A 25,739-nucleotide genomic window follows, 5' to 3' on the forward strand; every position below is an offset into this window, starting at 1 on the left:
TCCAATGTATATTGGGTACCCAATTCTATTACACATTGGTTCCTAACTATCGAGCTCGATGTACCACCCGCTGTTGAATTCAATCTTGCCTGCTCATTCAGTCAATTTACGGCTTCTAGATGATTTGACTCCTCCGTGACTTGTAGGGCAGTGTTGCATCTATCTGTGCAGGTTTTATTCTGCCTGAAGCTAATTTTAGAATCAAAGAAGGAATTCATAGCTATTAGATTATTAGCGATAGTTTTTGAGTATGTTAGTTTTATATCGTCCACGTCCCCCTCTTCTTGCCGGATCCGTTCAGCATTTTTTATATCTGATCTGATTATAGAGAGGCATTGTTATTGCTAATCCAGTACTTTATTAGTGAGTCCTTGTCTTCTCTAGTACCCTGCTTAAGCCTGGGAACATTTGTCAAAAAGATGTTTATGAGTTTGACTTCCCCAGGTTCACATGGTGAGATAATAAATGAGGTTCCTGTATCCATTGGGAACCCCTATTCACCCACCCAAATCTTGGATTCATCCCAAACTTTCCTTGGGTAGCTTGTACAGGCCTGTTTGTAGATTGGACATCTGGGTGTGTGTTTTTATGTGACACGTGATGTCGCCGGAGGGGCAATCCAGGATGGTCATGAGTATTAGTCCCTGAGTTAGATAGAAAATGGGATGTAGAAGTCATATGTTTGCTCTGGTTTGCTTCTTGATTGGAAGAGTATTTTGGTGCTGCTCTAGATGGCATTCTAGCTAGAGTATTCTCTGCCTCGGTATGATGAGGTTTCCTCCCTGTATGTTCTCTATTCTTCGATGCACTGGACTAAGCTACTGGGTTTATAAATAATTGTGTTGTTAAGGCCTCAATCATCCTTTTGAGTACCGAAACCTCTTGCACTGCTTTTAATTTTAAGCAAAGGTCCAGAACAAGTGTATGAGTGTCCAGTGGCTGTGTTTGTGTCTCCGCTGCTCTCCTATTAGCTGTGGGTTGTCTGTTACACTCTATTTCTTTCATTTGCTCTTCCTGTACTTCCTCCAGATTTTCTGCCAGGGGTAGATATCTATTAGAGCACTCTATATTTTCAATCTCCCTAAGTATATAGCTTTCCTGGTTCCTATCTGTGTTGTCCAATCTAGGGGAGACTAACTTAGTGACTAGACGTTACCTTTGGCGGGGTGTGATTGGTGCTTGTGAAGTTGTTATGATCTTGGTGGACAAAAATAGTTGGGCTGCTTGATCTTGCAATAGTCGCTTTGTCCTTTTTTTTGTAAAATATGTTTTTATTCAAAGTTTTTTTCCAGAAAGAATAGAGGGGGAGGGGAAAAGAAAGGGAACAAAGAAAAATTAAATAGGCGACAATTCCGCCACAAATCCCGCACAGGGGAAGCTGAAATAAGTATTGGAGTATAAAAGCAGGAAGCGACTGAGAAGGGTAGAAGGCCCAGCACCAAGGACCAGCAGAAAGTCTAGTGCCCACTCGAAAGTTCGCAGGGCAAAGCTCATAAGTAGTCCGAGGGCAGTAGAAGATGGGTACATAGCGATATAGAAGCCCTGAATCCCCAGGAGCCAAACATTGTCGCAACAATTAACACAAACCGGAACCCAACTGGTTTCCCCCTCACCCCCCACCCTCCACCCTCCCCCAGTGGTGACGACTCAAACACTCTCACATCGTACTAAGCTGGATAGTCATGCATTCTGGACATGTTTGAAACAGGTCATATTTGAAACCGGTGTAGTGCACGTAGTGTGGGCGGGCATACCGCAGATGGCAGCCCAGATGACAAGAAACGGACCAGAGGCCCCCAGCGGAATAAAAAGTTCTTAAAATCGCCCAGGAAGATGTCCGCCATTCTCTCCATGCTCAGTAGCCCCCACAGTCTCGCGTGCCACAATGATATAGCCGGGGCATGTGGTTTCTTCCACGCCGCCGCTAACGTAAGCTTAGCTGCCCCTAAACATAGCCATTGAATGCGCTTGTCTGCCTTAGTCTGATGCTCCAACAATGGATCTCGGAGACCCAGCAGTACATGGGCCACTGAATCCGAGATCGGATACCCCAATATCTCCTTGGTGTGGGAGAGTATCTCTGTCCAGAAGGGGCGAATGATTGGGCAATCCCACCAAATGTGGTGGAAGTCCCCCAGTAGGCCACAACCTCTCCAGCATCTATCCGAAGAAGTAGGGAATATACGGTGGAGCTTGGCTGGGTATAAATACCAGTCATACATGGTTTTCAAGTGGGCTTCCCTGAGGCGCACGGAGTGGTTATGCGTAGCTATATCCCTCCAGAGGTGCTTCCATTCTGTATCAGAGATGTCTCGATCTAGGAGACTGTCCCCCGCATCGCAGATGTGCGGAGCAGAAAGGACTCAAAAGGGGAAAGGGGTCGTGTAGTGGCCTCGCCCAGTTTCGCCGATGTCGCCCAGTGAAGGAGTTGGGCATGGTGAAAGCGCTCAGTGACCGGGAGTCCATAGTCGCGCATGCAGTTATGGAATGTGAGGGGAACTCTCCCGTGAAACAAATGCGTAAGCGCCCTACATCCCCCTTCTCGCCACCTCCGAAAGGGTCCCTCCTGTAAGGCCGGTGGAAAGGCCGGATTGAAATGGATGGGGGTGAAGGGAGACGGAAACGTGGTGCAACGGTCGTCGCCAGTGACCGTGTCCCACACCTTCAGAACCGTGCTAGTGGGAGTGCTAATGTAAGCATTCTTCGGTCGGTCCACTTTGGGCTTCCAGATCAGGTCCCAGATCGACCTCCCCGCCACGGCCCTGTCCATATGCAGCCAGTGTTTCTCTGAGAGCTGCTGGGACCATTCCACTATCACCCGCAACTGCGCAGCTTTATAGTATAGAAGCGTGTCAGGGAGCCCAACACCTTCCTCCCCCCTCGGCCGGCGCAATGTCGTAAAGGGAATACGAGCCCGGCCATCCTGCCAGACAAATTTCAGCATCATCGTCCGCAAGTGGCGGAAGAAGTCCATGTCAATAGGTATAGGGAGGGCCTGGAAAAGATATAGAAATGTAGGTAGGAGGACCATTTTAAGAGCATGTATCCTGCCAAGCCACGAAAGGAATTTTGGCTTCCATCGATCCAGGTCGTTTCGTATCGAAGCCAGCAGGGGGGGAAAGTTGGCCGCAAATAGGGATCCTACAGCAGGTGTTAGGCGCACCCCCAGATACAGTAGGGAGGTGGGAGCCCATTGCAGGGTCGTCAATAAGCGCACCCTGTCAACTTCCGCAGGGGGCAGAGTTAAGTTCAGGATGTGCGACTTGTCGAAGTTGACTCTGAAACCCGCCACTGCTTCGAACCGGGAGAGCTCCTCGTGAATAGGCGGTAAGGACTGAGTTGGATCCCCTAAGGACAACAGGACATCGTCAGCAAAAAGGGATATTTTGTGCTGTTCCCCTGTGAAGGGGAGGCCCTTGATTCGGTCGTTTTCCCGTATCGCCAGCGCCAGGGGTTCGATACTCAGGGCAAAGAGGAGAGGGGAGAGGGGGCATCCCTGTCTCGTACCTCTGGAATGAGGAAAGCTGGCAGACCGATGGCCGTTAATCAGCACCCTTGAGGTAGGACGATTATAATTCGCCTGAATCATCGTGAGGAACTGGCGCGAAAATCCAAAGGCGGATAGCGTGCGAAATAGGAATCCCCAGTCGACCCGGTCGAATGCCTTTTCTGCATCCAGACCCACCGACACGGCCGGAATGCGGAATCTGGAAGCCTTCTCTATCAAATGTAACACCCTCCGCAAGTTGTCATGGGTTTGCTGACCCTTAATGAAACCGGACTGATCCGGATGTATAATGGCCGGCATCAGATCCCGCAGCCGGCGGGCGATGATAGAGGAATACAACTTAGCGTCCACATTCAACAGGGCTATAGGGCGGTACGAGGCACATCTGGAAGGATCCTTCCCCTGTTTGGGGATCACGGTGATCATGGCCTCAGCCATAGTGCCAGAGGTCTCCCCAGCGGCAGCCATTTCGTTGAAGAGAGAGACCAGGCAATCGACCAGCTCAGATGCAAACGACTGGTAGAAATAGGCGGTATACCCATCCGGGCCAGGGGCCTTGTTAGGTTTCAGAGCCTTGATCTCCTCAAGCACCTCTTCCCTAGTGAAGGGAGCCGTCAGTTGTTCGTTACTACTAACAGAAACCTGCGGGAAGGAGAGGCCCGACAGAAATGCGTCTTGCGCACTCGGGTCGAGCGAGTCACCTTTATAAAGTGCCGCATAGAACTGGCCAAAGATATCCGCTTTATCCCCATCCCGGTGATGCACCGAGCCTCCCGAGTCCTGGATCCCCCCTACATACTCCTTCTCCCTTTTCTCTCGAAGTTGTCGCGCCAGATGTCGGCCCACTTTATTCCCCTGAGCGTACGATCCTCGACGCAATCGTAGGAGGGTAAACTCAGAGCGATTGTTGTAATGCGCCTTCAGCTTCCCCCTGACAGCCGTCAGTGGGCGAAGTGTCGCGCGAGAAGGGTTCAGTTTGTGAGCCCGTTCCAGTCCCTCGATTTCAGCTTCCAATTTCTCTCGTTCTACCCTCTGCAAGCGATTAATGGCCGCATTAAGACCTATGCAGGTGCCCCTCAGGGAGGCCTTACAGGCGTCCCAGGTGTTGAACACGGAGGTGTCCGAGCTCGGGTTAAGCGTCAAGAACTCCCTAATGGCTTTCCTGAGTTCCTTACAGGAGGTGTCATCCCGCACAAGCGCCGCCGGGAAGTACCACTTCCGATATCCATCCCCCCTCACTGACCATTGCAGCAGGAGTACCAACAGGCTATGAGCCGAGACAGAGAGTGGGAAGATCTTAGCATCGCGGACATCTCCTCTGAGCGCCTGGCTCAAAAACACATAATCTATGCGGGAATAGGTGTTGTGTACGTGGGAGAAAAATGTATAGTCCCTGGTCTGTGTGTGGACTGCGCGCCAGCCATCTATGAGTCCCAACTCCCCCATCTTGTCTTTAGTCGTGACGGAGAAGATACCAGAGTCCGTCCTCTGGGCTCGGGAGCTATCTAGAGTTTGGTCCCATACCATATTAAAATCCCCCATGACAACCAGATGGCCCTCTATAAGGCCTCCCATCTTATCCAATAGGCCCTGGAGAAAGCTATTTTGCTGGGCATTGGGCACATATACTACCACAAATGTACACAAACGTCCATAAAGCACCCCTTTGACCATCAACCACCTGCCTTCTTTGTCACAACACACTCCTAAAGGCTGGAATTGAATGGAAGCCCGAAATAGAAGAGCCACCCCCCTGTGTTTAGTAGAAGCAGAGGACCTATAGATGAGGGGATATTGCCTATGACGGAGCCGGAGCTCGTCCCTGCGTGCTAGATGGGTCTCCTGGAGGCCCACGACATCTAGATGATGATCCAGCAGATATTTCCATAGCTTTTGGCGTTTCTGCGGGGAGTTAAGGCCTTTCACGTTCCAAGTGCCAACGCTAAGAGGCATTAGGAAATGTCAGGTCCCCCCGCTTCATAGTTGCTAGATCCACAAGTCCCCAAACTCCCCAGATCACACAACGCCAACTCTTTCTCACTTCAGGCGTCCCTCCCAGCTCACCCCGGGACATGTCTCTCCCAAACCACCCTCCGCCCTTGCTCCCAGCCTCCGGCGGCCAACTCCTCCAGACACAAAGGAGAAAGTCTAACTGGTAACCGCTCGCCGGAGCACTATACGGAGTGACGAATGTCACCCAAGACCAGGAGAACATAACCTGCAAACAGTACTTTCTGATATCAAACAGCCACCCGTCGTCACCACCACCAACCCCACCCAAAAACCCTACCCAACCAAATCGCCCCACTACCCCCCCCTCCCCTCACCCTCCCTCCACCCCAACTCCCCAATGACCCAGGACAAAAGCAAACAGAGTCCTGAATGAAACATACCCAGATCAAAACGTCCCAGGGGGCGTGGATGGGGACCCAACATAGGATCTCCCAAGGCCGAAGATCGGGGTGTCTTCACAAAAAGTACATACATATCCCCGGTACCTGAGTGTGCGTGCCCCTCCGGCACCAAGGCCAGCTGCCCGAAGATCAGGCCGCCCAGAGCTCTGCTGTGACGACGTCAGTGTGGCAGAGGCCACAGATGCCACTGCGTTCCCTCGTTCCTGTAGGCTAGTCGTGCGATCAGGCCTTCTGCGGTTCGTCTCTGGGCCCACCCTTTGCCAAGACGAGGAGCGGCGTCTTCTCTGTGGCGAAGGACTGCGACGGTCAGGTGCAGGGGTCTCGTCCTCAATCCCCAGGAGCTCCTTTGCTTCCCGAAGGGATCGAATCTGTGCCAGTCTATTCTGCCATCTGAAGATCATGCGGAAAGGGTGGCCCCATGAGTAGGAGATGTTATGCTCACGCAAGTAGGCAGTGACCGGGCGGAACTCGCGCCTCCTCTGGAGCGTCGTAGCTGCTAAGTCCTGATAAAGCTGAGGACGATGGTCCCGGAATTGCAGGGAGGGAATGTCCCGCGCCTTCCTAAGGATGCGTTCCTTGATTTGGAAATCGTACACGCATACAAGTATGTCAGGAGGAGTACCTCCATTCCGCCTGGGCAGCCCCACTCTATGGACTCTATCCATTCTGATTTCTTGCATGTCCTCCTCGTCCAGGATTTGAAGAAAGAGCGCCTGCACATATCCTCGGAGGTCTCCCGCTTCTCCGTCCCAAGGTACCGCCCGAATGCGGATGTTGTTCCGGCGGGAACGATTCTCCAGGTCTTCCGCGTGGGCCTGCAGGTCTATGTTCTGTTCTATGAGACGGAGCACGTCCTGTTGCAGGAGATGGACATCATTGGCCATGCTGAGGTCGTGGTCCTCCAGAGTGGCCACTCTCTCCCCAAGACCGTCGACGTCCCTTTGCACCTCGCGGAGATCTGAAGCAAGCTGGGCTCGGAGCTCGGAGATATCTTCTTTGATGGAGGTGAAGAGTTCCGTCATGAAGGCCTTAGTGGCCGGGGCCTCATCATCTGGTCTCCCAGGAGATGCACTAGGGCCGGGGGAGGCCGGGGGCTGGGAGCTCTTAGTTGTCCCGTCCTTACCAGGTTTCCCCTTGCGTTGTGAGGAGGCCATCGCCGTCGCAGTCCTCCGCCGGCGGCAGGTCGAGAGAGCGTCGCGTAGGGGAGCGGAGCCCGCCAGAGCCCGTCGCTAGGACCAGGCGGGAATACCGCTCAACGGTCACCAGCCGTCCCCCGGCACCGCAATGTCCAAGTTGATCTAGGTGTCACTGGTCTATATTCCTCGAGGCTCCAATATACAGGTGGGGCACGCCAAAGCAGTTGGGCGCGTGGCGGCGAAGCGAGTGCAGCCCAGCCCGAGGCCCGCAGCGCAAGCCAGGCTCACTGGGCTTGAGAGGAGATCGAGATGCCCGTTCTCCGTCACTCAGGCCTGCCGCTAGGCCCGGTCGAGGCCCCGAAAGCCGCCCTTTGGTCAAGACTCTCCTCCAGGGGTCCCGGCTGCCAGGTAGATTCTCCGCCGGTGGGCCCCAATGCCTACCCGAGCAGCCACAGCGTCTCTTCTCCGGTCCCCCGACCGACCGGTGCACCTGTAGCGTGCACCGGCTCCCTTCCGCAGCGGTGCCTATCTCCGAGGGGCCAAGTGCTCACGTTGCCCTGTGCCACAGCCCAGCCACCAGCAACCGGGCCAACCGATCAGGCACACATGGGTTCAAGCAGGAGGCCGCGGTATGCTCCGTCCCGCGCCTGCCTCTGCACACTACTGTGGGGGCCGATCGTCCTCCCTCCGAGGCCTCCCCAGCTGCAATCCACGGTCCAGGCCGCTGTGTAGAGGCGCGGGTCTCAGAAGCAGCGCAGACCGCCTCCCGGACTAGGCCTCAATCCCCGGCCTAGAGTAGACCGCCGGCCGCACTGTAGCACCAGTTGTTCGCGGGCGATAAGCCCCGCCTCCTCCCAGGGCTCAGGGTCACGGCGTCAACCGGGCTCTTCCACGCCGTTGCCAGGCCCACGCAGCGCCCTACAGCAATGTCCAGGTGCTGCCACCTGCCACCGTCCGCCGAACACCACCAGAACTCCCCCGCACTGCCGTCTGGCGCCACAGCTCGCAGCGCCGCACAGGCCTCGGGCACCGCCGCCGGTTCCGGTCCCGCGAACACGGGCTCAGGCATCGTCTGGATTCGCTCCACAGCCGGCCACCTCACCACGAAGGCTCCAGAGCGGCCAAAAGCCCCAGGGGGACGCCTGGGGCTAACGCTGGACAAAGCTTTGTAGGGCCCGGCGCCGGAGGGGACTAGAAGCACGTCCTACTCCGTCGCCATCTTAGCCACGCCCCGCTTTGTCCTTTTTACTGTAATAGGATGAGATTTTATTTGTACCCTTAGTTCTAAGCTCCAAGGAACTTCCTATGGAGTTGCGTGCTCACTCCACTAGAGCAACAGCTGCAGCCACTGCATTAGCATGTGGAGTTCCACTCCCTGAATTCTGTCAGGTGGCAATGTGGGCATCCCTGCATACGTTTACCAGACTCTACTGCCTGGACAGCCAAGTCAGGAAGGATGAGTTCTTTGCCCTTTCGGTCCTCCAGGACACCTTCCTGGTGTGATCTTGGTCTGCAGACCCTCCAGGGTGGTATTGCTGGGATATCTATTCAAAAGGTAAAGAATCTACAGCTAAAAGTCTCTATCACATGAACAAGTCACTTACCTTCGGTAGTGATGTATCTGGTAGAGACATATATTACTTGTGGATTCTTTACCGCCCCACCCATCCTCCCCGCTCTGCGAACTGATTTCTAGGGATAGGGACTTCCCAACAGAGTCCTAGTTTTGACTTACCAGTGGTCAGTGTCTTCCAAGGCTCTGTGCTTCTGGCATGGAAAGTCATGTTAAGAACTGACATCAGTGCGCATGGGCGGCATCTATGTAGGTCCAGGGACGTCATTCCGGCGCCCGCGACGCTGAGCCGACTGACACCACCTAACGCACAGGGGTACTGCTGAGGAAAAATCTCTGGATCCAGACTGACGCCTGCGGGAATTCAAAAGGTAAGGAATCTACAACTAATATTTGTCTCTACCAGATACATTGTCACCTAAGGTAAGTAACTTGTTCATCTCTCATTATATCGCCTCACACCCACCATCACATATGTTCACACGTCCTCACTGCCACCACTATACACCCACACTCCCACCATCAGACACAACACATTCATGATCATACATCCATACAGCACCATCACACACTTCTCTATTGTCCACACACATCTACATACGTACCATCACACACACACATCATACAACAGTACAGAAAATCAACTATTTTAAAAAATGTAATATTTTTTAAAAAAGTAAAGCGAAAATGAGGTTGAATCTAAAAGTGACTAGCTACGCCACAAAATCTGAAAAGACATGGCATTAAAAACATATAATAATACCTTTACATAATCTTATATACCCTCGTACTAACTCAACCTCAACTCCTTTACCTGACGTACTTTGTGAAAGGTCGAAATAAGTTGTGAATTAAAGAGTGCGTGAGTGTGGAAGTTCTATTTTGATTGTGTGATTACTTAGCTGCAATCATATTGAATACAATTAGAAATTAGAAAATGTGTAAATTCTTGTTGGGACATAATGTGCTTTTTGTTCAAGTGTGTAAAATTGATAATATGATTGGATATTTTGTAATGAACATAGCTATTTTGAGGATAGGTTATATCCTTGATTCCAACATCTTCTGTATTTGTAAATTATGATAGTACTGATTGGTTTGCATGTTTCACAGGCTGTTGTGTTTTTGAACTTGGTTTCTATGAGTATGAATGTAATGATAATGTTTTAAATACCACAAATATATATTTTGTGAAAATGTATTATGTGTACGTAACTAGAATTTGTTGTTTTTCAGGTGCACTTCGACTCAGAAGATGGGACAGTAGCACAAATTGTGTATAGTGACAGCCAGGATCGTCCTCCTCAACAGGTTGTGTACACATCAGATGGCACCTCCTACACGTCGGTGGACACATCAGAGCATACTTTGGTTTACATACACCCTGTGGAGGGTTCACAGGTATGTTAAGTACAGCATTTGTATGACTGGAAACAATATTACCCAGAGAGATTGTTTTATTGCCTCTTTAGAAGAAGCTGCCTGCCTCCCGCATCGCTTTGTGTAGGAATTCCATTCAGGATTTATATTAATACTGTGTATATGGTTAAAAAAGGTTACAAGAGAAGGCCTCTTGATCTAGTTATCAGAGGAGCGAGTATTTTCCTTCTGCTTTGTCTAAGTGGTAGTGATAGTGGAAGGTAGATCCATTAAGTCGAGATGTTTCACGCCTATAAGCGGTCCCTAGTGGATCCTTTGGCGTTTCATCAGGACCATGCAAAATGTGGGGAAAAAAATGAAGAATAGAGGTCTGAGATGACGACACTCGGTACTCACTCCTCTGATAATTAGATCAAGAGGCCTTCTCTTGTAACCTTTTTTAACTATACTACACGGACCCCCTAATCAAAGTTTTTTAGGGTACCAGGGCAGTATTTTTCATTCACTCACTCTTTTTCCCCCCACACACACACCTGCACTCACCACTGCGACGTTTCTCCCAAAAAGATCTTTGTGCAGACAGAATTGTGCAGTCTTGCTCTCCTGTTTCCCACAGTTTCACATGACCTGATGATGTTAACCAATTCATCTGCTATTGGTTTATAGGGCTCGGGCCTAGCGTACATTGCGCAGCAGTGTCGCGCAGCCCAGAGTCCTAATCCCGGCGTTTTGAAAATGGACCTTGGATTCCACATAGCTCGTGCGTGTGGATTTCCAAGGTCCAATTTCATTGGCCTTCGGGTGCGTGCTGTTTTTAAACAGAACACGCAATAGGCCATAGGCGGTCACGTAGCTTCCCCTATGGCCTATTGGTGTCTGTTACACACACCAGAGGCTATATGTTTTGAATTATCGCGGCTTGACAGCCGCGATAATTCAAAACATATGCTCTCAGTGGCGCGCGCGCACCACTGCGGGCCTTTTTTTTTTTTTTTTACAATTGGATCGATTTTGCGATCCGTTGAAGTGCCGCTTGTTTACAGATGCAAGTGTCAGCCAGCGGTGGATCGAAGATGCCAGGGCACTTCATAAAAACTTGGAAAAGATCTCCCCCGCCCACCCCTCGTCTCCGGATTGTGTAATAAAAGATAGTAATTACTGGTGTTAAGGGGGTCCATGCACAGCTTGCCACGACACCTGTTGCAACAATTACAGCCACACCTTCGGGGCAGTTTTGCTTAGGTATGGGACTGCTAACATCCTCCTCCGCTCCTTTTTCAAGAGAAGTTGATTCAAAGCTCTCGGCTGAAAAGCCAGCTTGCACCAGCATGTGCGCAACATGACTGTATTCCAGGAGGAAAGGGGCCCTTGAGAGGTGTGTATGTGCCCGTGCCGTAGCCGGTTGCATGTGTCCTGCTCTGCACAATACTCTTTTTATGGCTCATAGAAGTTACGTTCTGCTCGTCCTGCCTTCCAGTTTTGCCTTGTTAATCATCCCTCTGCGCCCAGCCAGCACTCCGCAAGCAGCGCATTCAATCAACGTTATGAAACTTTTACATGTGGTCGCGCTGACCCATGGGCGTAGGAAGTGTGGGGGACGCGGGGGACATATCCCCCCCAGATTTTGGAGTGGGGGGGACACGGGGGACAAAGGTGGGGGGGCGAGGGGACAAAAGAATTTCCCCTCTGCCTTCTGTCATTCGCAGGGCCATTAGCGCGCAAAAGCGCTACCTAATAGCCCTGTACTTGACCTGCCTGCAAGTCAAAGAGGCCGCCCGCCCTCTGCCCTTTGTTATGCTGCAGGAAGGCTCAGCGGTCTGAGAAGGGCAGAGAAGGGAAAAAAACTCCGTCTCTTTTCCTTCATAACCTGGGAGAAGGCAAGGACAGTGTCAACTTCTCCTGTCCTGCCTCTGGCAGCTGCCCTCCTCCCCTCTGTCTCTTTATTTCTCCATCTCTTTCGGTCTCGATCCTCCTTAAGTTCTGATTTCAAGAGCTCTTACATACTCTCTCTTGCCTCTCCTTTTGAAATACCGAAATAAAGTAATAAAGAGTGGTCAGCAGACAGGCCAGATTGTTATTTACAGGCTTCCAGCCACACACGTTAGCGCCACTTTACAGAGTTTGCCAGTGAAAGTGCTACTTTCTTTCTTTCTTCTTTCTTTGAACAACATTGTTTTTCCAGGGTGGGGAACCATTCCTAAAGGGACTGAAATACCTGGTTGATGGATTGAGTGGAAATATTTAATATGATAATTTTCAACTGTTTTAATTATTTTAGCTTATAAAATGTGTACTGCGGCTCTGTGTCCGGGGATGTGGTCTTTTTTAAACCAAACTGCTTACATTTTCAAAGGATATAACAAATGGACATTGATCCTGTAGCCATGTCCTGAATTTTTCAGGCAAAATCACTTACTGACTTCTGAATAATGAGTTTTAAACTGTTAATGTAACCATGTTGCTCCTGAATACATTTCACATGATTTGCTTATTCTTGCATTCCTTATGAGTGTTTGCTTTTTCTAGGGTGTTATTCATTTTTTTTCAGGCAGCATTTTACTGTTGTCTAGTGCATAGTTTGAATTTAGTCGTAGCACAATTGAGTTGTAGCTGAAGGCAGTGCACGTTTCTCTCAGTGGGGCAGTATGGTGTTCAGTGTGGGAGAGGATGTGGCACTCTGGCCAGAGCTTCTGAATTCAGAACTGGAGCACCATTTTCAGCCTTCATGACCAGTCCACCAGACCACACTCCTGACAGAGATCATTCCGATGCTACACTTTAGAAGGCCCGATAGACCTTGGAAGCCCTCATGTCTTAGCACTGGCAGGTGGACCCTAAGGGTGGCAAGTGTGAGTTAACCTTGAAGGCCTGTCCACCACAATCCATACTGCAGTTCACCTCCAGTCTTGCGAGCAGGCATATGAAGAAGCACACCCTAGATCGACAGTGACACTGAGGTCACAAGATCCTGGAGGCCAGTCCACCGCACCCATTGGTACCTTCATTGGCCTTTTTCAGCAGTAGTGGTGCAACTTACATGGGGTTGGCAATGTAGTATTTGCATGCACACCAAACTTAGGGGGTGATTATAATGGAGGTGGGACCGCCACGTCACCCCGTCAGTGGTGGTCTCACCGCCATCGGTGATTGCATCACCACCAACCATATTACAATGGCGGGTGGTTCCCTGGCGGTCAGAAAGACCAACCGCCACGCACTCGACTGGCTCCTTGAGCCCGCCAGTGCGGCGAAGGGGCTTGTGGTTCCTACAATGCTGGTGGTGCCTACCAGGCACTACAGTAGGGATTATGATACCACTTACCCCCCAGCCTATCCATGGCGGTTCACCCGCCATGGAAAAATTGGCGGAAAGGGACATTGGAGGCCTGTAGCAGGCCCCTTTCCCCCCAGCCCCCAGACATGGGACCTGGGGGGCATCTAAGAAGCCCCCCTACATATCACTGCACCATGTGGCAGGCACCGCATTGTGCCTGCCATGTAAAATGTCTATTTTTACATTGCGGCATATGATGCAGCCAGCAACACCTGCTGCAATGTAAAAGATAGGCACTGTGCACGTCATAGTGGCGGTCGCATTGTAATGCCTATCGTAGTGCCGCCACCTTGGAGGCCAGCAGTCCAATTCCCCGATTCGATAGCGGACGGACTGAAGTCCACCTGCCATCGTAATCAGCCCCTAAGTTTGCAACTTCATGGTCTCTGCTTCATGCACAAACACTTGCAGCCTGCTTTCGGACCACCGGAGTTATGCAGCAATGGAGGCCAAAATTATGTTGCAGTGTTGACTAAATGATGCAACAATAAAAAGACTGCAGCGTAATGCAGTGCATTTTATGATACTTTATTATTTTGACATACTTATACATACTAACAGCCTCTGCAAAGCTTTTGCCTCATTAGTACATGTGTAACATACAAATGTAGCAGTGGGAAAGGTGACCAGGCAACCTTTGTAAAGGGCCCTACACTTCACAGCAACATAAATCACATTTCTTTCAGTAATTTTTGATCAGTTTGAGCTACAAAATTGTTTTGGGTCATATCGTTAGATTATGCAGCAGATGATGTATTATGTGGCAAATATGTTACAGCCATAGTTAAGTGGAAAACATTTTTCCCCTTCGCTTAATTTTGCCCCAGCATTGCAGTTGATCAATTTATAAGTTCCCCAAACCCAAAAGTCGAGTTTGGCACAATTTGCATTTTAAAAGCAGTCCTACAACACAGGGCTACTTTTAAACTGACCTCAGGCTTCAGCAGTGCACACATGCAAATGCAAAAAGGGCTGCTGGCCTCTAAACTGCCATGCCCTATTATATTCTAGGGACTAAAAGGTAGTTCTAATCCCCCTGCCCTATTATGTACTAGGGCCTTATAGGAGAGGTCATGCCAATCATAGGGGTACCCTGACCCATAGTGCACCCTAGTGTATGTAGGGTGTTTTCACAGTATCTTTAAGTGTCTCTTTCAGAATAGCACTGGCCCTGTGCCTCTTCAGGCAGAGGCCAGCGTCAGTCAGAGTAAGGCACCACCAGTACCAGTCAGCAAAACACTGGGGAGTGCCCAGGGCACATGATGGCTTTGCAACACTAAAGAAGCACAAACTCAGAATTTAAAACATAACACCATGGTTGGGGGGTTCTCTTTAATAATCAGAATTGATGTATATCCTAATGAACCCATTTTCCAACATTAGGATAATGAAAGACTGGGGAAAAGTCATAACGTTCTAATCTATACCATGAAGTTTTCATGCAGCTCTTTGATGATGTTTAATAGCTCACTGTTCAATGTTAGGATTTTAACTTATAAACTGCAAATACCAAAAGAATCTCTCAGACAAAAGCAGTAACTCACTGACCTATTTACATGATATGCATTTTGTGATCTGCGTGGTACACATTCTTTGCGGCAGGCATGTTACCCCACTGTGGCTACCTTACCAAGCGTCAAAACTACCACTAGACAAACCTCAGATCTCTCTTAATAAAGAACATTAATCACCAAAGTTATCTTCACATTTGTATTGTTGCCTTAAAATTGCTGGAGTCCTGGAATACAGAAGCAGGTACTTTTCAAACCATAAGTGGAGAGGAGTTGGCCTAATGGCTAGGGTGCTCAACCTCGGACCTGGGGATCTGGGTTTGAGTCTCGGTAACGACGCCAAAACCTCCTGTGATTTTGGGCAAATCACTTAATCTCCCCGTGCCTAAAATGAATGTGTGTCCTCATGTAACGTAACTGGTACTATGTAAAGCGCTCTGATACCTGATTCGGTTCGGGTCTAGTTCGCGCTTTATAAAACTCTGCAAAAATAAATAAATAAATAAGGCACTTGCAAACATGACGCCCCCAACCTAAGTCAGCGACCTTTGTTTGCTTAGTGCATAAAGATGCAAGATTCATATACATTTTTTTAACATTTGGTCTGATTACTATATGAATGTAAATAACAATAAAGCATACATGTGACAACATGCATGCTTTTCTCAATATTTCACTTCGAAAGTATGCGATTGTATTTGTTTAATGGGTGGTGATTTGTATAGGGTCACTGGAAATTCCACAAGGTTGTCCCTGTCCCCCCCAGAATTTTAGTGTCTCCTACGCCCCTGCGCTGACCTGTTGTTTTGAGAGGACGACGTATTCCGCCTCGTATAAGATCGCTGTGTTCGTCTGATTAAGGCTTGGAGCGCATTATCACTCCATAAAGCCTTTGTTTGCAGTTTGAAAGTTCCGAGCCGCGCATTAAGCAGAGTGCACTGTGCACGAGAGCCTTTAGTGGGAGGCTTATTTGTACACACGGTTCCTTGGCTAGAGTGTGGGAAGTGAAGCAAAACGCGCCCCTGATTGGTCCTTGCCGTGGATGCTTGGGACTGGTCACCTTGGTGAAAGTCTCTGGCAGGTACAGGTACCCTCTATGACAGGTACACTCACAAATAATGATTGAAGGGCCACAGGTGAAGTTTTAGAGTTTGTCTGGGGGTCGGATCGCTTTCAATGCTGCTTTTTATTTTTTTAATCCATTCCACGGCGAAGCAAGAGCCAAATGCAGCACAGGCACGCAGTCCGTCTGGTCAGCCGGGTGAGGTCCAAACTTGCGCAGCATGCCGCGTCACTTAAAGCTGCAAAGAATCGGCGCAATACAACACTAAAAGTTTACACTTTCTCTTTAATTAGATGATTGAAAGTTTGCAATAGTAGTTGTTACAGATGCGCCCCAGTTCACGAGCGCATTAACAGTTCATTAAAGCACGGATGAGGGGTGGTGGTGCTTTAAAGTGCTGGGCCTTTCTGCAGGCAGCTCGGACAGTGAGACATCGCTTTTCACTTCAGTCTTTAATAAAGTGAGTGAAAGGTCACAAGTCTAGTACATATAAAATACACCCGCATGCACACGTGCATGCGTGCTTTCACCGTTTATAAAGTGTTCTGTCGGGGGGACGCTACAGCAGGGTGGGGTGATGTGGGGGCGCTTCAAAACGCTGGACTCCGGCTTCAGTCATTGTAGACAGCGGGTGACAGCTCATGCTTTTCTCTTTGGTGAAATAAGTGAACAGTGACAATATACCATGATCCCGTGCACAGAGTGAATGTTTCTAGAGTCTTTGACTGCAGCAGGACATAGGGCCCGGAAGGGGTCTCTTTAGGCGCTGTGCACTGGCTGCAGCGAGCTGGGATGGGGTGGGGTGGGGGCAGTTTTAACTTTGTCTATACAGCTTGTTTGAATTGATGCTTTCTGCCGCCGCATACTGTGCCATCTCAGCCCACAGCAGGAGGCACGCGCCCTGTTTTCGTTAATAAAGACAGCGCCCGCCCGATTTTTTATTTTTATTTTTTTTTTAATCTCTCATGCCTGGCTGCCCTTCCCATCTTTAGCATTTACGAGTTTTAGTAACTGTTTGCACCTTTTGGTATGTACTGGTGATCTTTCAGGGGAATTTTATATGAGGCTCTTTACACAATGAGTGTTACAGATTGGACGGCTTTCGGAGGATAAAAGCCTGAGTCAGCCATGCAAGGGCTGCACTTCTGAATACAGGCAGTTGAGGGTGTTCACAGTCGTTGCTTGTTTTTTTTGGATCCATTTCACGGCGATGCAACTAAAAAAAACAACCGCTGACGTCTTGTTTAATTTCCGTTGGTTTTCGACAGTGACTCAAAGACCGTGGCGTTTAATGGTAGTTTTTAGGTTTTGCCTCGCCAAAAAGATGCGCAGTCTTTTTCGCGCAGGCGAAAACCTGATGAGAATTGTAGTGTGCTTTGGGTCGGCCCTCCTCATTCATTGGCTGGCTCCGTAAATGGAGCCTTGCCATTGGACGAGGGGCCTGTCCGTCAATGCCGGACCAGACACGGGGGCGTTCCCGACATTCTTTGGCTTTTGCCGACGTCACGCGACGCCGGGAACGCCCCCGAGTCTGTTCCAGCATTGCCGGCACCTCCTTTGCTCCCCCTCCCTAATTCTGTGGCGGAGATTGCCAGAGTACCGTGCACGTATAGGCAGTCCGTGACGGAGATCGCCAGAGCCCCATGTACTACTAGACACACCAGCTCTAATGCACAGTGGCATAGATCGCCGGAGCACCGTGTACTCCTGGGAACTCTGTGGCGGAGATTGCCAGAGCCCCGTACACTCCTAGGCAGTCCTAGGCAGTCTGTGACGGAGATTGCCAGAGCCCCGTGTACTGAGTGGGCCGCGGCTGACGGAGAGCGCAGAGCGCTCAGGCCCCCACCCCTCCCGTCCCCAGCCCCCCATCCTGAGCTCTAGAGACGGGTCCCCGGCCGCCCAAGAGCCACCGGTGACAGGTCTGAATGTTCTCTTGTCCGGCCCAGGATTGCATGAGCGGACGAGAGAAACAAACCACGTCCAAGGTCACCGTCAGACTAGAACAGCCACCGCGAGACGATTGTCATGAACCAACTCTGTCACGACACGATCGACACCGCTTTCTGTTACATACACATGTATGCACGCACACATGCACCCCCACATGTGTATCACGGATCCCTGCGTTTCTTGGTCACACACTGACACCGAAGGGTAGTGGTGCGTCATGGTGTCCCAGAACTGTCCTTTCAGGAGCACAGTGCAGAGTGGAGCTTCAGAGTGCAGAGTGGAGCTTCAGAGTGCAGAGTGGAGCTTCAGAGTGCAGAGTGGAGCTTCAGAGTGCAGAGTGGAGCTTCAGAGTGCAGAGTGGAGCTTCAGAGTGCAGAGTGGAGCTTCAGAGTGCAGAGTGGAGCTTCAGAGTGCAGAGTGGAGCTTCAGAGTGCAGAGTGGAGCTTCAGAGTGCAGAGTGGAGCTTCAGAGTGCAGAGTGGAGCTTCAGAGTGCAGAGTGGAGCTTCAGAGTGCAGAGTGGAGCTTCAGAGTGGAGCTTCAGAGTGCAGAGTGGAGCTTCAGAGTGCAGCTTCAGAGTGCAGAGTGGAGCTGCAGAGTGGAGCTTCAGAGTGCAGAGTGGAGCTTCAGAGTGCAGAGTGGAGCTTCAGAGTGCAGAGTGGAGCTTCAGAGTGCAGAGTGGAGCTTCAGAGTGCAGAGTGGAGCTTCAGAGTGCAGAGTGGAGCTTCAGAGTGCAGAGTGGAGCTTCAGAGTGGAGCTTCAGAGTGGAGCTTCAGAGTGGAGCTTCAGAGTGGAGCTTCAGAGTGGAGCTTCAGAGTGGAGCTTCAGAGTGGAGCTTCAGAGTGGAGCTTCAGAGTGGAGCTTCAGAGTGGAGCTTCAGAGTGGAGCTTCAGAGTGGAGCTTCAGAGTGGAGCTTCAGAGTGGAGCTTCAGAGTGGAGCTTCAGAGTGGAGCTTCAGAGTGGAGCTTCAGAGTGGAGCTTCAGAGTGGAGCTTCAGAGTGGAGCTTCAGAGTGGAGCTTCAGAGTGGAGCTTCAGAGTGGAGCTTCAGAGTGGAGCTTCAGAGTGGAGCTTCAGAGTGGAGCTTCAGAGTGGAGCTTCAGAGTGGAGCTTCAGAGTGGAGCTTCAGAGTGCAGAGTGGAGCTTCAGAGTGGAGCTTCAGAGTGGAGCTTCAGAGTGCAGAGTGGAGCTTCAGAGTGGAGCTTCAGAGTGGAGCTTCAGAGTGGAGCTTCAGAGTGCAGAGTGGAGCTTCAGAGTGGAGCTTCAGAGTGCAGAGTGGAGCTTCAGAGTGGAGCTTCAGAGTGCAGAGTGGAGCTTCAGAGTGCAGAGTGGAGCTTCAGAGTGGAGCTTCAGAGTGGAGCTTCAGAGTGCAGCTTCAGAGTGGAGCTTCAGAGTGGAGCTTCAGAGTGGAGCTTCAGAGTGGAGCTTCAGAGTGGAGCTTCAGAGTGGAGCTTCAGAGTGGAGCTTCAGAGTGGAGCTTCAGAGTGGAGCTTCAGAGTGGAGCTTCAGAGTGGAGCTTCAGAGTGGAGCTTCAGAGTGGAGCTTCAGAGTGGAGCTTCAGAGTGGAGCTTCAGAGTGGAGCTTCAGAGTGGAGCTTCAGAGTGGAGCTGCAGAGTGGAGCTGCAGAGTGGAGCTTCAGAGTGGAGAGTGGAGCTTCAGAGTGGAGCTTCAGAGTGGAGAGTGGAGCTTCAGAGTGGAGCTTCAGAGTGGAGAGTGGAGCTTCAGAGTGGAGCTTCAGAGTGGAGAGTGGAGCTTCAGAGTGGAGCTTCAGAGTGCAGAGTGGAGCTTCAGAGTGGAGCTTCAGAGTGCAGAGTGGAGCTTCAGAGTGGAGCTTCAGAGTGCAGAGTGGAGCTTCAGAGTGGAGCTTCAGAGTGGAGCTTCAGAGTGGAGCTTCAGAGTGGAGCTTCAGAGTGGAGCTTCAGAGTGGAGCTTCAGAGTGGAGCTTCAGAGTGGAGCTTCAGAGTGGAGCTTCAGAGTGGAGCTTCAGAGTGCAGAGTGGAGCTTCAGAGTGCAGAGTGGAGCTTCAGAGTGCAGAGTGGAGCTTCAGAGTGCAGAGTGGAGCTTCAGAGTGCAGAGTGGAGCTTCAGAGTGGAGCTTCAGAGTGTCAAGAGCAATGCCAATAGCTCTAACTTTAACAAAGGCAAAACCATTGCATTGTAAATGCTTGTTGTTGCATTGCCACCAGCAAAGGCTGGGACACAGCGCGCATGTACCTCAATTATCGAAGCCCATAGTCCTGGCCGTGGCAGGGTGTTGCCCATCTACGTTGCGCCCACTTTAAAATGATGGTATTGGTCTGATAGGTGGTAACCTCCCTCTTGCTCCTGTCATTATCTCCGTCATGCTTATTGCTCCCACTGTCTGGCCCACCCGGTCATATATTTGCCTCTCGCAGGTACAACCCCGTCTTTATCCTCGAGTATAATCCGCGCTTCCTGCTCGGATAACACCCCACCTCCCTCTTGAGAGACGCAGCCTCACCTGGAGCCCAAGTCAGAGCATTCTGAGACAACCGGAAGACAACACACAGTGCCATTTAAAAAACGCAGCTGTACACACTTCCTTCTTTACTGAGACAGGTGTGTATACATCAACTGAAATTAAATACAAACGTTACATCTTTAAACACCGAGACGAGTTTAGAAAACGCAACAATATCATGATACTTTGAAAGGAATGTCGTGCTGTACGTGGACACCTCTCTCCATATACAATTTGCCTCTTTCCTGAGTAATACTCCAACTTCTCCCCCAGGTGTAACTGAAGGTCTCGCCCGGGTATACCTCTACCTACTGAAATATAATCTTACCTTAGTTCTCAGATTTACTGTCAAGTTGGACCTTTCTCTAGGGGTATACTACCCCCACTCCTCCACACAAACACACAGACTCACCACTGTCCCAAAACTCAGCAGTGCAATCTCAATTTAGGTACGCCCAATAAAGAGTCACCTCAGGCTCACCAGCACTTCACCCGAATATGCACACCTGTCACCTCCAGGTATACCGCTGCCTCTAAGAACACCCCACCGCCCCCGATGCAGGCTCACATCTGCCGCTCATGTAAAGGTCCCCAATGCCGCCGCATTTACATTTCCCCAGGTGGACTCTCAACTGTCCTCTGAAGGTGTGTCCATCTCTGTGACTACTATGACCCCTTGGTTGCAGGTATACCTCGCCGAGGGTGAACGCTCATCTGTAGTCCCTCACAGGTTTATCCCTCCCCAACTGTAATCAAACCTGCCCATGCAGGTGTACCCACCGTCCTGAGGACTGTTACCCACATCCCAGCAAATATGCCGCTGGCAGGGTGTACCATCGCCTGTCCCTTGATGCCTACCCCAGCCAGGTTGTACTCTTGCCAACCCCCATAATTTAGCATCTCCCAGCGTGTACTCTCATGTGTTCTCTACAGGTACACGTGACCCTGAAAGTACACTCATTTGTTCCTTTACTAGAGAGGGGGCTAGCCAAAAGTTTGTTCGGCTGGTATCCCAGGAGGACTTGCACCATAACTGAGCCGTGACGAGCACCACAGGACTGCCCCATCCTCTCCCTGCTACAGACACAATTGTTAAACGCTTGATGGCTGAGACGTTGAATGTGATTGCCTTCTTGAACTTAATGAGGATTGCGCTTCACATGCTTCTCACGAATCAAGAGCACACCTTGTGGGACCACAGGGGTCACTTTGTTTCACTGACGTACTTAATTCCGTCATGAATGGCAAAGTGCTAAATTTCTCAGCTGACGCACGGCAATATCGTTAGGTCACAGATGTATTCTTGAATGTCTCCTGATATTAGATGTTTATTTTAATAAATGTTACAGAAAGAACTGCTATACGCTGTGTGTGTGTTTGAAACAGGGATGCTAGAGAAATGACTTCTTGTGATGGTGCAGCTCCTAGGCTCCATGAATCTGCTGGTGTTCCCATCTCTTGTCACTCAGCAGTATATTCACCACGGTGATTGCTCGTGTCTGCCCCCTGCAGATATTATACTGCTGCAATAGTTCTCGCATTTTTTTTCTTTAACATTTTCAGTCAGAAGGCAAGAGTTCTCAGTGAGACGGAACCTCGTCGATTCAACGAACTCGGGGAATACGTTTCACTCAAAACCGCTGTGCACATGTAGCTGCATTTCCTAGCATTTCAGAGTTAGTACTGTTTGTTTAATTCAACATCAGAGCTTTGTATGGAGGATTTCTTTGAGTATTTTTCATAGTTGTAAAATCCTACATGCTTTCAAGGCTAATAAAGGTGGGTGTCCAGGGCCAGCAGTGTGTAAGTGAGCAGTGTGTGGGTGTGCAGGGTGAGCAGTGTGTGGGTGTGTAGGGTGAGCAGTGTGTGAGTATGCAGGGTGAGCAGTGTGTGAGTGTGCAGGGTGAGCAGTGTGTGAGTATGCAGGGTCAGCAGTGTGTGAGTGTGCAGGGTGAGCAGTATGTTAGTGTGCAGGGTGAACATTGTGTGTGTGTGTAGGGTGAGCAGTGTGTGAGTGTGTAGGGTGAGCATTGTGTGAGTGTGTAGGGTGAGCATTGTGTGAGTGTGTAGGGTGAGCATTGTGTGAGTGTGTAGGGTGAGCATTGTGTGAGTGTGCAGGGTGAACATTGTGTGAGCGTGTAGGGTGAACATTGTGTGAGTGTGCAGGGTGAACATTGTGTGAGTGTAGGGTGAGCAGTGTGTGAGTATGCAGGGTGAGCAGTGTGTGAGTGCAGGGTGAACATTGTGTGAGTGTGCAGGGTGAGCAGTGTGTGAGTATGCAGGGTCAGCAGTGTGTGAGTGTGCAGGGTGAGCAGTATGTTAGTGTGCAGGGTGAACATTGTGTGAGTGTGTAGGGTGAGCATTGTGTGAGTGTGTAGGGTGAGCATTGTGTGAGTGTGTAGGGTGAGCATTGTGTGAGTGTGTAGGGTGAGCATTGTGTGAGTGTGTAGGGTGAGCATTGTGTGAGTGTGTAGGGTGAGCATTGTGTGAGTGTGTAGGGTGAGCATTGTGTGAGTGTGTAGGGTGAGCATTGTGTGAGTGTGTAGGGTGAGCATTGTGTGAGTGTGTAGGGTGAGCATTGTGTGAGTGTGTAGGGTGAGCATTGTGTGAGTGTGTAGGGTGAGCATTGTGTGAGTGTGTAGGGTGAGCATTGTGTGAGTGTGTAGGGTGAGCATTGTGTGAGTGTGTAGGGTGAGCATTGTGAGAGTGTGCAGGGTGAACATTGTGTGAGCGTGTAGGGTGAACATTGTGTGAGTGTGCAGGGTGAACATTGTGTGAGTGTAGGGTGAGCAGTGTGTGAGTATGCAGGGTGAGCAGTGTGTGAGTGCAGGGTGAACATTGTGTGAGTGTGTAGGGTGAGCAGTCTGAGTGTGTAGGGGCAGTGTGTGAGTGTGCAGGGTACGAAAACTCGAACTAAGTCCACCACACACACACACACACACACACACACACACACAACACCACACATATAAGAAGCGTGGCTCAATGGTTAGAGCGGCAGACCCTGATGCAGAGGTCTGGCCCGGGATCAGGGTTCAATTCCCGCCTCGGCGGCTCTTGGAATCAATTTCCCCGGACCTGATCATTCTCGCCTCGGTGCCTAGTCTAATCATGGGTCCCACTCTGTGAATCTGGGCAATAGCTTGCTTAATCTTCAAAACGGCCCCAGCAGCGTGTGGATACCTGGCTTCACCTTGGGGGTGCCCAGGAGTGGACATTTCACAGGAAAGCCAGGATGGGTTCCACATCGGTATGAATACAGCGCTACGAGACCTCTGGGTAGAAGTGCGCTATATAAATACAAACACATTTACATTTACAAGACCACACACATAATACCACACACACACCACCACACACACACCACCACCACACACACCACCACCACACGCACACCACCACACGCACACCACCACACGCACACCACCACACGCACACCACCACACGCACACCACCACACGCACACCACCACACGCACACCACCACACGCACACCACCACACGCACACCACCACACGCACACCACCACACGCACACCACCACACGCACACCACCACACGCACACCACCACACGCACACCACCACACGCACACCACCACACGCACACCACCACACGCACACCACCACACGCACACCACCACACACACCACCACACGCACCACCACACACACCACCACACACACCACCACACACACCACCACACACACACACACACACCACCACACACCACCACACACACACACCACCACACACACACACACACACACACACACACACCACCACACACACACACACACACACCACACACACACCACACACACACACACCACCACACACACACACACACCACCACACACCACCACACACCACCACACACCACCACACACACACCACACACACACCACACACACAACACACCACCACACAACACAACACCACACAACACCACACACTCACCACCACACACTCACCACCACACACGCAACCACACCGTCAGTGCACACTTTCACCAGACACAGACACCATAAGTCGTCCGTGCACGCTTTCACCGGGCACAAACACCACCACCCAGCCGTCAGTGCACGCTTTCACTGGGCACAAACACCACCAGCCGTCAGTGCACACTTCCAACAGGCACTCACCACCAGACGTCAGTACACGCTTTCACCAAACACACACACACACACCACCAGCGCACACTTTCACCAGGCACACACACCACCAGACGTCCGTGCACGCTTTCACCAGGCACACACACCACCAGCCGTCTGTGCACGCTTTCACCAGGCTCACACACCTTCAGACGGCAGTGCAAGCTTCCACCAGGCACACACACACACACCCAGTCATCAGTGCACAATTTCTACAGGCACACACACCACCAGCCATCAGTGCACACATCAATTGTTAACGCATCCACAATTAACTATTGTAGCAATCGCAGTATGATGCACTTTACTTTTAAACATATTCATCTAAAGCGCAGCATGCCACCATTGCTACAATTCCAATCTAACCCACATAATTCCACTACACACCACATGCATACACTTCATAACACATGGCTAAAAGACATTGCCATTTACAATGCCATTAGCTCTAACTCAAATAAATCCGAGACCGATTGCATTTCCAATGCTTGTTTATTTACCCGCAGGAGTTGCCGGCGCTGCCCTTTTTCCACTCTTTCTAATGTTTTATTCTGCAGTACTATGCCAGTCACTTGCATCGCTATGGTTTCCCTTCTTGTCCCATGAGTCTAGTCTCTGATCCTCGCTACAGTATGGTAGTGTCTGTTATTTAGAGCCGCCTGCCCCGCCTGAGCTCACTATTGCAGTGGACAACCCTGCCTACTGCTGCAGGGCTGTGCTTGCCCACTCCCGCAGCAGTTTCCATGTTTCTTAATTTACCGCCTCTTTCTGGTCTCCCATCTGCTGCTTTCGATATCCTCCTCTCCTGCATTCCGCCTGCACCCTCTGACCCAATATTTCCTCCTCCATTCCTACGGCCGCTCTGTTCGCACCCCTTTGACTCTCACCACACACATGGGCAGTGCACATACGAGGTGTAAAATGTACTGGTGGTTAAAGGAGGGGGGGTCCTCGGCTTTCCCCTTTCATTGCTCTGAGGCTTGGGCTGTAAATACCGATGCAAGCAGCGCGGTTGGTCAGTGAGGGGTAAAAAGTCACCGGAGGGTGGGGGGGAAGTGCATTCAGGAGCGGTGACACCAGGGGTTGGGTCACTACGCCAGATCAGATTTACTGGATCTGGTTTGACCAGTTTTCCAATTGAGACTTAGATAGTACGACTCTTTCTCTTTGTCCTTTCTCTCACACAGGTCTCTCGCTCTCTTTCTATTTTTTAGACACTGTTACATGGTGACTGCAGCACCAA

General features: G+C 50.6%; 1 protein-coding gene across 6 annotated transcripts in view; it reads left to right on the forward strand.

Annotated features, from left to right (window-relative positions):
* Positions 1 to 25,739, forward strand: part of PRDM10 (PR/SET domain 10) — a 1,331,210-nt gene that overhangs the window by 185,787 nt on the left and 1,119,684 nt on the right. For all 6 annotated transcript variants that reach the window (XM_078681965.1, XM_078681964.1, XM_078681969.1 and 3 more), the window contains one exon: positions 9,868 to 10,032. In XM_078681965.1, the coding sequence (XP_078538091.1) occupies positions 9,868 to 10,032 (165 nt within the window). The remainder of the gene's footprint in view (positions 1 to 9,867; positions 10,033 to 25,739) is intronic.

The sequence above is a fragment of the Lissotriton helveticus genome, chromosome 3_1 (genome assembly GCF_964261635.1).
Source record: "Lissotriton helveticus chromosome 3_1, aLisHel1.1, whole genome shotgun sequence".
Classification (NCBI taxonomy): Eukaryota; Metazoa; Chordata; class Amphibia; order Caudata; family Salamandridae; genus Lissotriton; species Lissotriton helveticus.